The sequence below is a fragment of the Amblyraja radiata genome, chromosome 14 (assembly GCF_010909765.2).
Source record: "Amblyraja radiata isolate CabotCenter1 chromosome 14, sAmbRad1.1.pri, whole genome shotgun sequence".
NCBI lineage: Eukaryota > Metazoa > Chordata > Chondrichthyes > Rajiformes > Rajidae > Amblyraja > Amblyraja radiata.
Window position 1 is genome coordinate 57,518,874 of NC_045969.1, and position 18,057 is coordinate 57,536,930.

Sequence of the window (18,057 nt, forward strand, 5' to 3'; positions counted from 1 at the left end):
GCAGGTGGGGAGCTCAGACCTCAGAAGCGAGAGGTTGAAAATGTCCGTAAAAACTCCCGCCAGTTGGTCCGCACAGGTTTTTAGAACACGACCGGGTATACCATCAGGACCAGGTGCTTTTCGGGGGTTCACCCCTCTGAAGGATTTCCTGACGTCGGCCTCTGTGACTGAGACTGAAATGCCATCACAGCGAATGGGGGATCGGGAAGGCACATCAGTATTCTGCCTGTCAAAGCGTGCGTAAAACGCATTGAGCTCGTCAGGGAGTGATGTTTCACCGACATTCGAGCTGCCTCCTGGTTTCGCCTTGTAGGTGATTGCATTCAGGCCCCGCCACAGCTGCTGAACATCTGTCTCATCCTCCAGTTTGGAGCAGAAGTCCCTTTTGGCCTTTTTGATGGCCTTACCAAGGTCGTATCTGGACTTCATGTAGGCCACTGTATCATCGGACATGAATGCCCCGTGTCTGGACTTTAGAAGAGTGCGGATCTCAAAGTTCATCCAAGGTTTCTGATTGGGAAACACTCGGAAGGTTTTTGTAGGGATGCAGTCCTCCACACATTTCTTTATGAAGTCTGTAACGACTGTGGCGTATTCGTTCAAGTCCGTTGCCGAGTCCTTGAACATTGCCCAGTCTACAGACCCCAAACAGTCCTGGAGTTGTTCTTCTGCCCCCCCCTGACCAGCTCTGTGCTGTCCTCACTTCTGGGGGTGCGCTCTTCAGAGTTGACCATGAGGCCAGGGTACGGTCCATACGAAGGATGGAGAACCCTTCAGGCTGGACCGCTGAGTCTGGGGAGCTGGGGGTGAGCCATGTCTCTGTGAAACAGAACACAGAGCATTCCCTCAGCTCCTTTGATAAAGCAGTCTTGCCCTTAAGTCCTCCACTTTATTTTCAAGGGACTGTACATTAGCCAGTAGGATAGTAGGGAGAGGGGGCCGAAGTCCCCTGCGTTTCATTCTGACCTGGAGTCCTGCCCGTCGGCCACGTTTACGGACACAATGAAGGCTTCCCCATCGTTTCCAGGTACTGTACTTGCTGTTTCTGCGGACCTGCGCTGGAACGGGGATTCCCTCACAGACGGCAGCTCCAGCTCCGTAACGAACAGGGGTTCCCTCAAAGTCGGCAGCTCCAGCTCCGTTGTTCCTGGGAGATCCAGCCCATCGGCTCTGGGGGTCATCCTGGGGTCTCCAGGTACCGTACCTGGGATCCTCAGTCGGGTCGGGAGTTCCACAGCCAGCGTGGGAAAGTTTAAAGTCCGGGTTTCCCGCAGCTGCGGGAGATCGCGAAATTGCGAGAGCCTTGAGGTGCTCAAGCAGCTTGTCCGAAACGGCACCGATTTCTGCCGTTTTTCTGATCCAGGTAAGTTGTTGGAAGTTGTAGTTGAGCCTTTTATTTTCTGGAGCTCCGCAAAAGTCGCCGCAGGCAGGCGCCATCTCGCCTTCTGTAGACTCAAGGATACTCAAGCTGCGAATTTAGGACATGGGAATATTCTATACACACAAAGAATTGATGCAGCTCTAGAAGACTTATGGTTTGACCGTATTTGGAGTACTGCCGGAGTGCTGGTCGTATCGCAGGGAGGATGTGGAGACTCTGGAGAGTGTTTACAGAGATTTTCAGAGGAAGGTTACCAGAATGATGGATTGGAGGATTTCAGCAACAAGAAGAGGTTGGACAGACTTGCATTGTATTCTCTGGAGTGTTAGAGGTTGATGAGAGACCTGATAGAAGTGTATAACATTATGAGAGTCATAGAGGTAAGTCACCTTTTTCCCTAGGGTGGAAATGTCAACGACTAAAGGATGCATCTTAAAGTGGGAGAGGCAAAGTATAAAGGAGATGCGCAGGGCAAGTGATGGATGCCAGGGGTGGTGGTGGTGGATATAATAGTAGCATTTAAGGGGTCTTTAGATAGGCACATAGATATGAAGGAAATGGATCACAAGTATTGGCAGAGGAGATTAATAGTAAGATTAAACGAGAACTTACCAGTTTGAAGTTTGATCTGTATTTTATGAGGAGTTACGATGAGGGATTACGTGAAGAACCCCGCCACGACGCATGCGTGTCATTCTTCAAAGCAGCGGTGTGAAATCACAGATAACTGTAATGACTAAACATAGTAAGATTAGAGAAGAGATACCAGTTAAGTATATGATCAAGGGTGGGAGCGGAGGGCACGTAATCCCTCATCGTAACTCCTCATAAAATACAGATCAAACTTCAAACTGGTAAGTTCTCGTTTAATCTTACTATTTTACTTCGGAGTCACGTGAGTGACTACGTGAAGATTTTAAAGCTCTGTGATTTCATGCCGTGGAAACGAGTCCATGCATCACGTCTGCCTTGATGACTGTAGGAGGAATTGTGTTAACATAATTTGGACATGAATTCGACATTGAAATCATAAAATTTATTAACACAAATTTATAACCCCTTTTTATGGGTTTAAATTAATTTACAGAACTTAAATTTGTTTCTGCAAACGTTCCAGGTTTCATTACTGGTTTATTGTAAAATAATTGGAATGTTTTTCCCCCCAGGCCATCCTGCTGCCTTGAGGATTTGGTCCATTGGTACATCCAACTGTATCGCTGCCGATGTAGCTGCAGCCCTGGTGGAATGAGATTTAAAAATATTAGTATCCACCCCAGCCTGTGTTAGCACCTGTTTCAGCCATCTTGAGATGGTCTGGACCATCACTCTTTTGTGTGGTTGCTAGTGGCTGACCAAAAAGTGCCTTCTCATTGCCTCTTAGGATTTTCGTTTTCTCCATGTATAACGACAGATGTCTTATTATACACAGACGGTCATCTGTTTGGGTATGACCTAAATTGTATATTGAGGCCTGCTGATCCCTGTCTGTTCTGCTTACTAACTCATAGATATGAAACGTAATATTTTCTGTTGAGGAAGTCATGTTGTCCAGTCTTAGTTTATGCAGGGACTGTACCCTCTGTGCCGTGACCAATGCCATTAGCATGACTGTTTTTAATGTCAGTCTGTGTAGGGACAGAGCTGTTGCTGGATACCAATTCCTGAGCATCTTCAGGATAATACTTACATCCCATATTTGGGAGTACCTGGTTCTTGGGGGATTAGTATTAAAAATTCCTCTCATAAGTTTTGTTACCAGTGGGTGAGTCCCAACAGAGTAACGCTCTGTCCCCTGCCATAGGTAAGTCGATAGGGCACTTCTGGCGCAGTTGATGGCACTGTAACTGAGCCCCTCATCATAGTGGAGGCCTGCCAGATATTCCAGAACAGACGGGATGTTCATGTCTCTGTAGGTGATGTTGTTTTTATGGCAGTGCATCGCCCACTTCCTGATATAGGCCAGATACTGTTTTTTGGTTGACTGTCTTTGGGCCGCCGAGATCATGTTCCTATTCGGTCCGTCAGTCCCAGTTGTAGTAGAGGTGTCTTTAAAACTCTACAAATTAATAAGTTCAAATGTTTATGGCATGGGTAGCTATCCCTTGTTACGGGATGTAGCAATAAATCTGGTCTATGTCGGATGGTGATACATGGTTTTAATACCATGTTTAATACCACTGGGAACCATGGTTGAGTAGGCCAATCGAGTACTACAATACCAGACGCAGAGTCTTGTTGTATTTTCCTTAATACCCGACTGATGAGGCAGGAAGGAGGGAATGCGTAAATAAACAATTTGCCCCCCAATGCAGCGAAAATGCACCTGTCGCCGCTGCCCCAGGGTCTGGTTCCCATGAAACATAATTTGATACCTGTGGTTAAGTCTGGATGCGAATAGATCGATATCTGGTGTGGCGGCGCTGTGATACGGCTGCGGCTCACCTGCAGTCTGTCTGTTTTTACTTTGTGTTGTTTTTTTGTCTAGTTTAGTAATTTTTTTGGTTATTAGGTGGTGTTATGTGTGTGGGGGGAGGGTGAAACAGGGCTTTCTGTCTCTCCCTTCGGGGAATGCGACTTTTTTTGTCGTATTCCCCTTCTCTTCCCCCGTCTGCGCTGAGGCCCAATGGCGGAGCTGGCGGCCTCCAACCTGCGACCGACCTCGAGGGTCCGGAGGTAGAGCCAGCCAGGACTCACCAACGCGAGGCTGGCCGTCTTCGAGCTGTGGCGACGTCCGGGTAGCGGCACGACTCGGAGCTCCGGTGAGGGCGGACGGCGCGGGGCTGAGACGCTCCGGTGCGGGCGGCACGGCTACCGGCTGGAAGGCGCTCCCGTGTGAGCGGCATGGGTCCCGGCTGGAAGGCGCTCCCGTGTGAGCAGCCCGGTGCGGGGCTGAGACGCTGCCGTGTGGGTGGCCTGGCTACCGGCTGGAAGGCGCTCCAGTGAGGGCGGACCGGCTCCCGGCTGGAAGGCGCTCCTGTGGGGGCAGCCCGGTGTGGGGCTGATACGCTGCCGTGTGGGCGGCCCAGTGCGGGGCGGAGATGGTGCTCCGGCGGCTGAGGCGGCGTTCTGGCGGTGGCGACCTGGATCCGGGGCTCAGCCGCAGGCCAGTGGATGACAATGTCGGGAGCTCGCAGGTCACAGGCTGGTGCCTGTTTTCCGGAGCTCCCGTTGCAACAGCTGCGTCCGCTGGACTGGAGATCGGCAGCTTCGACCACCCACGGGCCGCGGAGCTTGAACCGCGGGACTGATACCATCGCCCGGTGGGGTATCGCCTCGGCGCAGAGGGAGAAGAGGAGGGAAGAGACAGTAACTCTAAGACTTTTGCCTCCATCACAGTGAGGAGGTGTTTGGTGAACTCACTGTGGTGGATGTTAATTTGTGTTTATTGTGTGTTGTTATTATTACATGTATGGCTGCAGGCAACTGCATTTCGTTCAGACCGAAAGGTCTGAATGACAATAAAGTAAATCTAATCTAATATTTTGCTGTAATATCAGCAAATACTTTTTACGTGACCTGGTGTCTGCCACTAAATTTAGCCTTCCTGGTAGGTAAGTGGCTGATATCCAAATATCTCTCTGGATACACCATTGCCAAATTGTATTAGCCAGATTGTCACATGATGTCGATTTGTTTCCACCCATGTGGTTAATGTATGCTACCACGGTGGTATTGTCTATCTGTAGTCTAACATGCTGGTGATATGATCCAGTACAATATGACATTAGGCCATGGAATGCACCCAACATTTCCAGGTAGTTGATGCCCAGTGTGAGTAATAATGATGCCTCCTGAGCAGTCCATCTACCTCCACAGCTGGTGATGGTATTGGTGGCTCCCCACCCAAGTGCACTGGCATCAGTTTGTAGTACCATGGAAAGGTTACTGACAATGATTGGATTGGAACAAAGCCAGATGTTATCTATCCACCATTTTATTCCATTTTAGCTTGATTGGTAGTTTCATAGGTCTGTCAAAGTGACCTGCATTAATTTAGCGTGCTTGTATTTTTGCTCTCTGTAAGTTTTGGTAATGTAGAGGTCTAAATTGTGTGGCTGGAAAGGCAGCCACCATTTGCCAATTACTTTTGTTACCAATCTGATGGATGGTTTGCTGATGTCAATGAGGTTATGCAAGCCTCTATTAAATCTCTAGCCTTTCCCTTAGGCAGAGTCACCGACATGTGAACTGAGTCAATGGTGAAACCCCCAAATAGTCCATAGTAGTGGAAGGCGTTAGTTTAGATTTAACTGGATGGATAATAAATCCCAGTTTTTCAAATAACTGTTTTGTGGCTGTTAGTTTGTTTGGCCAATTCCAAAGTTTTGCCCACAATGAGTATGTCATCTAAATATGCCATGACCATGTGTTTACGTTTCCGTAGAAACGCTAGGGCTGGTTTCAAAATTTTTGTGAACAGCCTGGGGGTGATGACCCATTTGGCAGTGCTTTATACTGCCAGAGTTGCCCATCCAGTTGAATTTTAAGTAACATCTGTGGTCACCTCGTATAGGCACTGAATAGTAAGCATCTTTTAAATCGATGCTGGCCATGAAGTAACCTTTGGAAATTAATTGTTTAGCAGTAACAAAGGTATCCATTTTGTCAGATCTATGGTGATGCGACAACCACCATCTTTTTTGTTTTTGATAAATATATTGGACACGAATTCTAATGGTTCGTGTTGAGTTTTCTCAATTACACCTTTTATGTAAAGCCGCTCCAGTTCAGCTTGCGCTTTTGATTTTTCTTTATCAGAAGGCACGAACATTCGGTTCGGTATATGTTGAACTGGAGGGCTGTACTTGTGTATAAACTCTATTGTATATCCCTGGATACTGCTTAAGATGTAAGTATCGGTTGTTAACATGCTCCATGCATTCAGAAAAGAGTGTAGTCTCCCCCCAACCTCTATTTTGTAGGGAACCAGACCCACCTACCTCCATAGTTACCAGTGGCAGGTTTACTTCTTTTTGTAGGTTCTTCGCTGCTGTTGTTGCGCTGGTGTCTGGATTTTCGGTTTGGTTGGCGTTGGAGGTCCCCGCACCTTCCAAGAAGGCCGGCCTGGGCCATGGCCTAAAAAAACTCATGTTTTGAATACCGGGCCTTCGAGCTTTCACCAGTTCTGCTGGTGGGTGCGTAGGGGTGCTGTCTTTGGCTGTAGTGTTTGTTTGAGTCCATTTTATTAGTCCAGTAGGTTCTCTTGTTCCTGCACCCCTTGCACACTTGTCTTTTCCTTCTGCGGACCCCTCTTCCAGGTCAGCCCAGAACTGACCCGCAGTGCTCCCCTCTGATGAGGTAGAAGCACTGTGCAGCCCTTCAAGAGGTGCTGCTGTGGGTTTATCATAGGGCCCAGTGACCCGACTCCATCTCCCGGAGTCTGTCACATTGGAGCAAATGCTCCACACACCGCTCCATCCGGCTCCAGCGCTCTCGGTCGCTAGCTGCCCGCGGTTGTTCAAAGTCGGACTCCTCTGAGTCCACGGCCTTGTTTGTTTTTGTGTCTAGCCTTTCCGCCCGGCTGCGTGGATCTGGCCGGTGCGGAGGCGACATCGGGCACAGCTGATCCCACTATCGGTGATCCGAGTGCCGCTGGCTGCCCGCTGCTCCGCGGTCCTCCCTCACCAGCTTTGTCCTTACTGCCGTGGAGTGGATCTGGCCGGTGCGGAGGTGACATCGGGCACAGCTGATCCCATCTAGCCCACCAGCTTTGTCGCAGCCCGTTGGTTTCTCCACCTGTAATTAGCATGGTAAAAACACAAAAAGACCGCAGCTCTTACCTACAGGTCCAAGTTAAAATTGTCGCTACGGGGGAACGTCGTTCCACCCCGTCTCCTGCCGTTTTCGACTTGTCCAAAAAGTCGACGGCCCCATTTGAATAGTCTCCTGCCCGGCCGTGGTGTTCTGGCCGGCGCGGGACCAAAAGTCGGCACAGCTGATCCCTTACAGGGCTTGTGCCTTCAGCTGCTGCTGGCTCCCGCAACTTCGCGGTCCTCCCCAGCCAGCTTTACTCGCAGCACTTGTGGACACTATTTTGTCCAGCTTCCCCCCCTGTGTAAAAACAGCGCGGGGACAAAAACTACCGCAGAGTAAATCACTTACCTGCAGGTCGCGGTTTCAAACTTACCGCTGCGGGGGACACTCCACCCCGCCTGTCGTTTCGCAAGCGTGAAGCGATATGACACGCATGCGTCGTGGCGGGGTTCTTCACGTAGTCACTCACGTGACTCCGAAGTAAAATTAAATATGTTCCTTTATCAATTATACAAATATAAAATTAGATACATAAATCGACATAACATATGACAAGGAGGTAATGAATAGGGACAGAGAATACAATTGACCAATTATATTCACAAACAGAAACACAAGGAACTGCAGGTGCTGGAATCTTGAGCAAAACACAAAGTGCTGGAGTACACAGCAGATCAGACAGCATCTTTGGAGGGAATGATGAGATGATGTTTCAGGTCAGGACCATTCTTCAGACTGATGGACATGAGGGGAGAAAGCTGGAAAAGAGAGGGGCTAGGCCTGGCAAGTGATACAGGTGAGGGGAGTATGATTGGCAGAGGGGTGGAGTAAGCGACTGAGGTGAAAACGAGACAAAAGGGCATCAGATCAGGAGAGAAGAGGGTAAGTAAAATGAAAGCTGCACTGTGGGAACGGCATGGAAGATCACCAGAAAACAGTTAATTATTCATCAACCGACAGCATGAAATTGCATTTAGTGTGTAGATAAGTTGTAAAAACATGGGAGTGTAGTTGATGATAACGTGCAGAGATTAAGATGGGTTAGGAAGTGAACTAACGTGATAAAGGGTAATCTATGCTGGCATGGTGGGCTAAAGGGCCTCGCTCTGCATCAGTGATGGTTTTACTTTTTTAGTCAATCTTTGTCTAAGCATATGTTGATTGGTGGAATGCTTTCAGAAATCCAATGTTAAACTGACAAACCTTTCATTGCCAGCTGTCTTCGTATTTTGAAAAAGGCTGCAAGATTTGTAACTCTCCAATCCTTGGTACCACCGATGTAGTTTTAGTTTAGTTTAGAGGTATAGCATGGAAACGGGCCCACTGAGTCCACGCCGACCACTAATTACCCGTTCACACCAGTTCTATGTTATCCCACTGTCTCATCCACTCCCTACACACCAGGGACAATTTACAGAGGCCAATTAACATACAAACCCGCAGATCTTTGGAACGTGGGAGAAACCCGGAGCACCCGGAGGAAACCCACGTGGTTACAGGGAGAACGTGCAAACTTCACACAGACAGCATCCGAGGTCAGTAAGAAGCTGGGTCTCTGGCACTATGAGGCAGTGGCTCTACCATCTGCACCACCATGTATTTGAAGGGATCTGAATGACCAGTCAGCACCTCTTCACTCAACCCCATTTTCTTCAACAGCTCTCCTGCAACCAATTTGGGTGGACGCCGTGCACTCTTCAAATCTTCTGTTCTTTATTTGGCTTTATTTCTCTCTTAATCTCATCTAGCAACTTTCTCAGTCTGAAAAACACCAGTGCCAGCTCATCACTTCTCAAGTACTGCTTGCAGCTTCAAAGCTAGGGCGCCATCTAGTCTCAATGCAAGGTACTGCAGCCGACCAGAAATAAAACAAGATGCTGGGAGTATTCAGCAGCTCAAGTAGCAATCCATGCTTCAGATCGATGACATTTCATTCTTTCATTCATTATTCCTGCACACATGATGGCATTGGTATATTATTGTCACCTGTCAGAGTCACACAGCATGGAAACAGGCCCATCAGCCCAATTTACCCACATGCCTATTCTGCACTAGTCCCACCAGGCCTGCGTTTGGCCCATACTTTTCCCTCTAAACCTATCTTATCACACACCTCTCTAAATGTTTCTTAAACATTGCAAAAGTACCTCCTCCGGCAGCTCGTGCCAGACACCCACCACTCTTTATCTAAAAAGTTACCCCTCAGGTTCCTATTAAATCTCCTCCCCTCCTCACTTTAAACCATTGTCCTCTGGTTCTCAATTCCACTACTTTGTGCAAGAGACTCTGTGCGTCTACCCGATCTATTCCTCTCACGATTGTGTACACCTCTATAAGATCACCCCTCATCTTCCTGAACTCCAAGGAATAGAGTGCTAACCTGCTCAATCTCTCTCTATAGCTCAGGCCTTTGAGTTCTGGCAACTTCCTCTTAAATCATCTCTGCACCCTCTCCAGCTGTACCGTTACACTGGAAAAACTGCATTGCGTGTTATCCAGGCCAATAAGAAAGGAAAGAGAACAAAATAGAGTGGTACAGCCACAGAGATAGTGTGGATTAAAAGCAGTGCAAGGGTGGCAACAAGGTAGACTGGGAGACAAAAGTGCTGGAGAAACCTTCTGGGTTTCAGCCTGAAACGTTGCCTATTTCCTTCGCCCCATAGATGCTGCCGCACCCACCCGCTGAGTTTCTCCAGCACTTTTGTCTACCTTCGATTTTCCAGCATCTGCAGTTCCTTCTTAAAAAAGGTAGACTGGGAGATAGGGCATTAATCCTTAGCATATAAGAGGTCTGTTCAAGAGTCTGATAACAGAGGGGAAGAAGCTGCCCTTGAATCTGGTGTTGTTAGCTTTCAAGCTTTTGTATCTTGTGCCCGAGGGTACAAGAGGGAATGACTGGGCTTGAGTGGTCCTTGTTTATGTTAGCTGAGGCGAGGTGTGAGGTGTAGATGGAGTTGGTGGGGGCTGATCTACATGATGGACTGGGCCATGCACAAACTCTCTGTAATGTCCTGCAGACAGTCTGAAGACGACCCAAAACGACATCCATTCCTTCTCTCCAGAGATGCTGCCTGTCCCGCTGAGTTACTAAAGCATTTTATGTCTATCTTATGGGCAGAGTAGCTGCTGTACCAAGTTGTGCTATATCCTGATAGGATGCTTTATGTGGTGAATCTATAGACGCTGGCAAGTCATTGAAGACATGCTGAATTTCCATCGTCTTTGAGGATAATGTGCTTAATTTTAACTTTATTACCACATTTCCACAACTAACCACTCACCACCACAACAACCATGGATGCCACACCAATAGTCACTCTGTCCACAAGGATACAGGCCCCTGTAGCCTCTATACTGATGGCAATATCTCATGTACCAAAATTGGCAAGACCGTACTGTACCGTCCTGAACGGTTAACTCTCGCGCATGAGTGCTGGCATCTTGCACGCTGGCAAGGAACGTCACGGGTGAGCGTGTGTGCGGTAGATTGGACGGCGATCCGGACGTGGCCGGACTCAGTCTGAAAGACTGCCAGCCGCTTTGTGTGTCACGATGTTTCAAGTTCAAAGTTAATTAGTAGATTACCGATAAATTGCTTTCTCCGTTGTGGTTATTGTTCTGGGCAATACGTAACGTTCACCATGCCTCCAGCCATTACTAACTTCCCATACTTTCCACATAAGCAGGTAACATTTTTAAAAACATTGTTTTAGAATAAGTGTTGGATCATTTTTAAGAATCCAGGCTCACACGGTTAAAATCCACTTACTCTGATGAGGCAACAGTAATATAAAGGAACACTCACGGGTATCCAAGGAACAGGAGATTCAGCACAGAATGATTTCTAAAAAGATTAACAAGCGTCCAGCACAAAACCCAGCCGCACATCGTGAGGAGTACCAAGCGAGCCACTATCACCAAAGTGTATCGCACCACAGAGGTTGCACTGGTTTGGGATGCCTGTAAGAAAAATGTACACTAATTGAGACAGGTCAAAATATAGATTCTGGAGGTCAACATGAGATCAAGGAGCAGTCTAAGGACCATGTTGGGGACAGTTTGAAGCTAGATGCCAGTTTCTATTCAGACTCACGTACACCATGCTGGTGGACACAAGCATGATAACATAGTAGTGATACACTACTCAGGTGAGGTGCAATTACCAAGAAGTCAGTGAATAACTGTCTTTAAACCTGACTAAAAGTAACAAAGACACAAAGTGCTGGGGTAACTCAGCGTGTCTCTGGAGTATGTGTTCCCCAGAATTGCTGCCTGACTACAGGACATTATGTCTTTTACAGTAAACCAGCATCCCCAGTGCCGCGCGTCTAAATGTATCCGCACCTAGTTGCCCACAGCTAAAATAATCAAATTTCTCATGAATGGCTGACATAATAGTTTATGAAGAAAGGACCAGATTTACAGCCAAATCACACACATGCAAACACACACACAAAAAATAGCAACTAGCCTCACTAGTTTTGGAGGTGTTAGCTGCTTTTAGAATGTCTTCAAAGCTACTGCCATTCTTGAAAATCAGCCCAGACGGGAGATAAATCACAACTGAAAGCATGTATCTCCAACAGCTCCAAAACATCAGCTACATTTTTATTGGTAAAGAACTTCAGAAGGATTCAACTTTAGCAATCTTACAATTAGACGCACTGAAAAAATGGCAAGTTAAATCCAGGTCATTGATTGTGCTTGAAGTATCACAAATAAAAGGCAGCGATAAAATCCAGACATGCCATTGAAAGTTCACTCACAATATCACTAAATGCTGAAAGTTTACTCACTCGCTTGTATCAGGCTGTATGAGGACAGCAGCATTTTATCAGCATTGCTGCCTCACGCGAGGTCATGTCATGTTGTTCTACGTGCTGTCACAGGTACCAGCTTCTATTGAGGCAGGCGATGCACACTGGCACAAAGCAGCTTGAAAGATGCAATGAATTTTTCAGAGACTCTACTCACCTCTGAAATGAGAGTCCACACCAGTCTTCGGGCCAGCATTATGGTAATAAATGCTGCCAGGTGATAGTCAATCAAATGAAAGTTCTACAAGAAAGAACAATTATATGTTAAGTAAAACATTTGTTTAAGAAGGAACTGCAGATGCTGGAAAATCGAAGGAAGACAAAAATGCTGGATAAACTCAGCGGGTGAGGCAGCATCTATGGAGCGAAGGAAATAGGCAACAAGAAAGGAAGATGCGGAGACAGTGGGCTTAGGGAGAGCTGGGAAGAAACCTCATTGTTTCCAGCTCCAGTTCCTGACCCCCCCAGTTCGGATCCAACCCAGAAAAGCTACATCGACGACTGCATTGGTGCTATCTCCTGCACCCACACACAACTCACTTACTTCATCCACTTCACCACTAACTTCCATCCTGCACTCAAAAACACTTGGACCATTTCCGACCTTTCCCTACCGTTTCTAGACCTCACTATCTCCATCGCAGGTGGTAGACTACTGACCGACATCCACTATAATCCCACTAACTCCCATGGCTATCTAGACTACACTTCTTCCCACCCTATTTCCTGTAAGGACTCCATCCTCTACTCCCAATTCCTCCGTCTACGCCGCATCTGCACCCAGGATGAGGTGTTCCACATCAGGGCATCGGAGATGTCCTCATTCTTCAGGGAACGGGGGTTCCCCTCTTCTACTATAGGTGAAGCTCTCACCAGGGTCTATTCTACTATAGGTGACTCTGCTCTCACTCCCCATCCCCCCCCACTCGTAACAAGGGCAGAGTCCCCTTGTCCTCACCTTCCACCCGTCACATACAACAAATAATCCTCCGACATTTTCGCCACCTCCAACGGGATCCCACCACTGGCCACATCTTCCCATCTCCTCCCCTCTGCTTTCCGCATAGACCGCTGCCTCCGTAACTCCCTGGTCAATTTGTCCCTTCCCACCCAAACCACCCCCTCTCCTGGTACTTTCCCTTGCAACCACAGGAAATGCTACACTTGTCGCTTTACCTCCCCCCTTGACTCCATTCAAGGACCCAAGCAGTATTCCCAGGTGTGGCAGAGGCTCATCTGCACCTCCTCCAACCTCATCTATTGCATCCGCTGCTCTAGGTGTCAGCACAGGCTTGGCGATCGCTTCGGCGAACACCTCCGCTCAGTTTGCATTAACCAACCTGATCTACAGGTGGCACAGCATTTCAACTCCCCCTCCCATTCCAAATCCAACCTTTCTGTCCTGGGCCTCCTCCATGGCCAGAGTGAAGCCCACCGTAAATTGGAGCAGCACCTCACATTTTGCTTGGGCAGTTTACACCCCAGTGGTATGAACATTGACTTCCCCAATTTCAGGTAGTCCCGGCTTTCATCTCCCCTTCCGAGCTCTCCCTAAGCCCACTGTCTCTGCCTCTTCCTGTCTTCTTATCTTCCCGCCCCCATGCCCCACTCTCACATCAGTCTGAAGAAGGGTCTCGGCCCGAAACGTTGCCTCTTAAGTAAAACATCTATTTTTTGTCCGTTGTGCGTAGTTTTTTCCATCACGCATATCCATGAGTTACTCCAGCACTTTGTATCATTGAGTCTTGGCCCAACTTGCCTATCTACATTAGTCCCACCTATCTGCGTTTGGCCCACATCCCTCGAAACTTGTCCGTTCCATGTACCTGCCTGTTTCTTACGCATAATACCTGCCCCAACTACCTCCCGTGGCAGCTCGTTCCATACACCCACCGCCTTTTTCACGAAAAAGTTAGCCCAGATTCTTATTAAATATTCCCCCCCCCCCCCCTCACCTTAAACCTATATCCTCTGGTTCTCTTACTCGGGGCAAGAGACACTGTGCATCTACTGGATCTATTCCTCTCATGATATTGTCCACCTCTATAAAATCATCCCTCATCCTCTTGCACTCCAAGGAATAAAGAATAGGCTTGCTCAACCTCTTCCCGTAGCTCAGACCCTCGAATCCTGGCAACCCCCTCAAGTGGCTTTGATACTTGATAAATTTAAAGACACTAGGCTCCATTCACAAAATAACCATGGGCCCCCTAAGGGAAAGCTCTATTCAGGACATCAAGTATATGCACGTAAACAGGAACTGCTGTTGGAGGTATTTGATTCACTAGTTCTTCTGCATTTTACAAGTTAATTTACTCAATAGACGCAGAGAATGGTGTGAATACTCAGCAGACCAGGCAGCACCTGTGGATCGAGAAACAGTTCACGCTTCAGCTCGAAGACTCTTCATGACTGCGGGTGGATCAACAGCAAGTAATAGGGGTTTTGGATCCGAAAGGTTATCTCTGTCTCCCATTCCGCAGGTGCTGCCTGACCCGCTGAGTGCTTCAAGCTCTGCATGCTTAGGCATGCAGGTGCAGCAGGCAGTGAAGAAAGCAAATGGTATGTTAGCATTCATAGCAAAAGGATTTGAGTATAGGAGCAGGGAGGTTCTACTGCAGTTGTACAGGGTCTTGGTGAGACCACACCTTGAGTATTGCGTACAGTTTTGGTCTCCTAATCTGAGGAAGGACATTCTTGCCATAGAGGGAGTACAGAGAAGGTTCACCAGACTGATTCCTGGGATGTCAGGACTTTCATATGAAGAAAGACTGAATAGACTCGGCTTGTACTCGCTAGAATTTAGAAGATTGAGAGGGGATCTTATAGAAACTTACAAAATTCTTAAGGAGTTGGACAGGCTAGATGCAGGAAGATTGTTCCCGATGTTGGGGAAGTCCAGAACAAGGAGTCACAGTTTAAGGATAAAGGGGAAATCTTTTAGGACTGAGATGAGAAAAACATTTTTTATAACAGAGAGTGGTGAATCTCTGGAATTCTCTGCCACAGAATGTAGTTGAGGCCATTCCATTAGCTATATTTAAGAGGGAGTTAGATGTGGCCCTTGTGGCTAAAGGGATCAAGGGGTATGGAGAGAAAGCAGGTACAGGATACTGAGTTGGATGATCAGCCATGATCATATTGAATGGCGGTGCAGGCTCGAATGGCCTACTCCTGCACCTATTTTCTATGTTTCTATGTTTTTCCGTTTTTATTTCAGTTCCCAGCATCCATAGATTTTCTGATTTTTATTGGTTATTTGAATTATACAATCCCACTATCAAGTGCCGTTACAATGTAGAATTTGACAGTCATTGTTGGATGCAACCAATAACCAAATTCATCTCCTTTGGAGAGACATTAGCTTGGATGCTGTAGAATCAGTATGGGTAGAACTGCGAAATAGCCAAGGGCAGAAAACGCTCGTTGGAGTTGTGTATAGTCCACCAAACAGCAATCGTGAGGTTAGGGATAGCATCAAACAGGAAATTAGGGACGCGTGTAGCAAAGGTACAGCAGTTATCATGGGTGGCTTTAATCTACATTTTTATTGGGCTAACCAAATTGGTAACAACACTGAGGAGGATTTCCTGGAGTGTATACGGGATGATTTTCTAAGCCAATATGCAGAGGAACCAACTGGAGGGCAGGGCATCCTAGACTGGGTGTTGTGAAATGAGGAAGGATTAGTTAGCAATCTTGTTGTGCAAAGCCCCTTGGGCAACAGTGACCATAATATGGTGGAATTCTGCATTAAGATGGAGAGTGACACGGTTAATTCAAAGACGAGGGTCCTGAACATAAAGAAAGGAGACTTTGATGGTATGAGATGGGAATTAGCTTGGATAGATGGGCAAATGATAATTAAAGGGTTGAGGGTGGATATGAAATGGCAAAGATTTAAAGATCGCATGGATGAATTACAACAATCGTTCATCCCTGTCTGGCGTAAAAATAAAACAGGGAAGGGGGCTCAACCGTGGCTAATGAGGGAAATTAGGGATAGTGTTAAATCCAAGGAAGAGGCATATAAATTGGCCAGAGGAAGCAACAAACCAGAGGACTGGGAGAAATTTAGAATCAACAGAGAATGACAAAGGGGTTAATTAAGAGGGGGAAAATAGAGCATGTGTGGAAAATAAGGCTTGCGGGGAATATAAAAACTGACTGTAAAAGCTTCTATGGATATGCGAAGAGGAAAAGATTAGTGAAGACAAATGTAGGTACCTTACAGTCAGAAACAGGTGAATTTATAATGGGAAACAAGGAATAGGCTGACCTTTGGTACTTTGGTTCTGTCTTCACTAAGGAAGACACAAACAATCTCCCAGAAATACAAGGAGACTGAGGATCTCGTGGGAGCAAGGAACTGAAGGGAATCTACATTAGTCAGAAAATGGTGTTAGGTAAACTGTTGGGACTGAGTGCATGTCGTCACAAGTGATGACGGGAAGAGGAAAGAGATTCTGCAGCGTGACTTTAGAGAGCTTGGAAGAAGGCTGAAAAGCAGGACCTCCAGGGTGGTTATCTCCGGTTTGCTTCCAGTTACTTGTGCTGGTGAGGGCAGGAATAGGGAGATATGGGATCTGAATGTGTGGCTGAGGAGCTGGGGCAGGGAGCAGGGATTTAGATTTTAGGACCACTGGGTTCTGTTTTGGGGTAAGGGTGAATTGTACAAAAGGGACGGGTTGCACCTTAACAAGCGGGGGACCAGCATTCCGGCAGGCAGATTTCCCAACGCTACACGGGTGGGTAAACTAGATAGTGAGGGGGGGGGGGGAGACAAATTGGAAATACAAGGATGGAGTTAAAGAGAAAGAGAGGAAAAGAAGAGTTAAGAAAGACACCAGAATTAACGGGGCAGAAAGCTCACGAAGAGATAGGAGAATATGGCCAAGTGAAATAGGAATCAATGGAAAGATGAGATGAGTAATGGATTAAAAGTATTATAATACGAAGTGTAAGAAATAAAGTGGATGAGCTTGAGGCTCAGTTAGAGATTGGTAGATATGACATTGTGGGGATTACAGAGACATGGCTGCAGGATCGGGACAAGGAACTGAATATTCAGGGTTGTACATCCTATAGAAAGGACAAGCAGGTGGGCAGAGGAAGTGGGGTAGCTCTGTTGGTGTGGGATGAAATTCAGTCCCTTGCGAGGGGTGACATAGGGACTGACGAGTCACTGTGGATAGAATTGAAGAATTGTAAAGGTAAGAAGACACGAATGGGAGTTATCTACAGGCCCCCAAACAGTAGCCTGGATATAGGGTGTAAATTGCAGCTGGAATTAAAATTGGCATGTAACAAAGATAATGCCACTGTGGTTATGGGAGATTTCAATATGTAGGTTGACTGGGAAAATCAGGTTGGTTTCGGACCCTAAGAAAGGGAGTTTGTAGAGTGCCTCTGAGTTGGTTCTTAGAGCAGCTTGTACTGGAGCCTACCAGAGAGAAGGAAATTCTAGATTTCAGGTTGTCTAATGAACTAGATTTAATCAGGGAATTCAAGGTAAAGAAACCGCTAGGAGGTAGTGACCATAATATAATACGTTTTAATCTGCAATTTGAGAGGGAGACGGTTAAATCATAAGTGTCAGTGTTGCAGTTGAACAAAGGGGACTATGAAGGCATGAGAGAGGAGCTGGCCAAGGTCGACTGGAAAAGGATCCTAGCAGGAATGACGGTGGAACGACAATGGCAGGAATTTCTGGGCATAATCCAGAAGATGCAGGATTATTACATTCCAAAGAGGAAGAAAGATTCTAAGGGGAGTAAGAGGCAATCATGGCTGACAAGGGAAGTTAGGGATAGAATAAATCTAAAAGAAAGTGTATAACATAGCAAAGAGTAGCGGGAAGCCAAAGGATTAGTGAACTTTCAAAGGACAACAGAAGGTAACAAAATGTGCAATACGGGGTGAAAAGATGAAGTATGAGTGTAGCCTGGCCAAGAATATAAAGGAAGTAAAAGCTTCTTTAGGTGAAATTATTATGGGGAACAAGGAAATGGCAGAAGAGTTGAACAGGTACTTTGGTTCTGTATTCACCAAGGAAGACACAGACAATCTCCCAGATGTACTAGAGTACAGAGGATCTAGGGAGAC

The 18,057-nt window shown here is 46.9% G+C and overlaps 1 protein-coding gene across 2 annotated transcripts in view; it reads right to left on the reverse strand.

Annotated features, from left to right (window-relative positions):
• tmem39a (transmembrane protein 39A) overlaps positions 1–18,057 on the reverse strand; it is a 56,421-nt gene that overhangs the window by 15,110 nt on the left and 23,254 nt on the right. For both annotated transcript variants that reach the window (XM_033033444.1, XM_033033445.1), the window contains 2 exons: positions 12,110–12,193; positions 10,941–11,095 (listed from right to left, as the gene is read on the reverse strand). In XM_033033444.1, the coding sequence (XP_032889335.1) occupies positions 10,941–11,095; positions 12,110–12,193 (239 nt within the window). The remainder of the gene's footprint in view (positions 1–10,940; positions 11,096–12,109; positions 12,194–18,057) is intronic.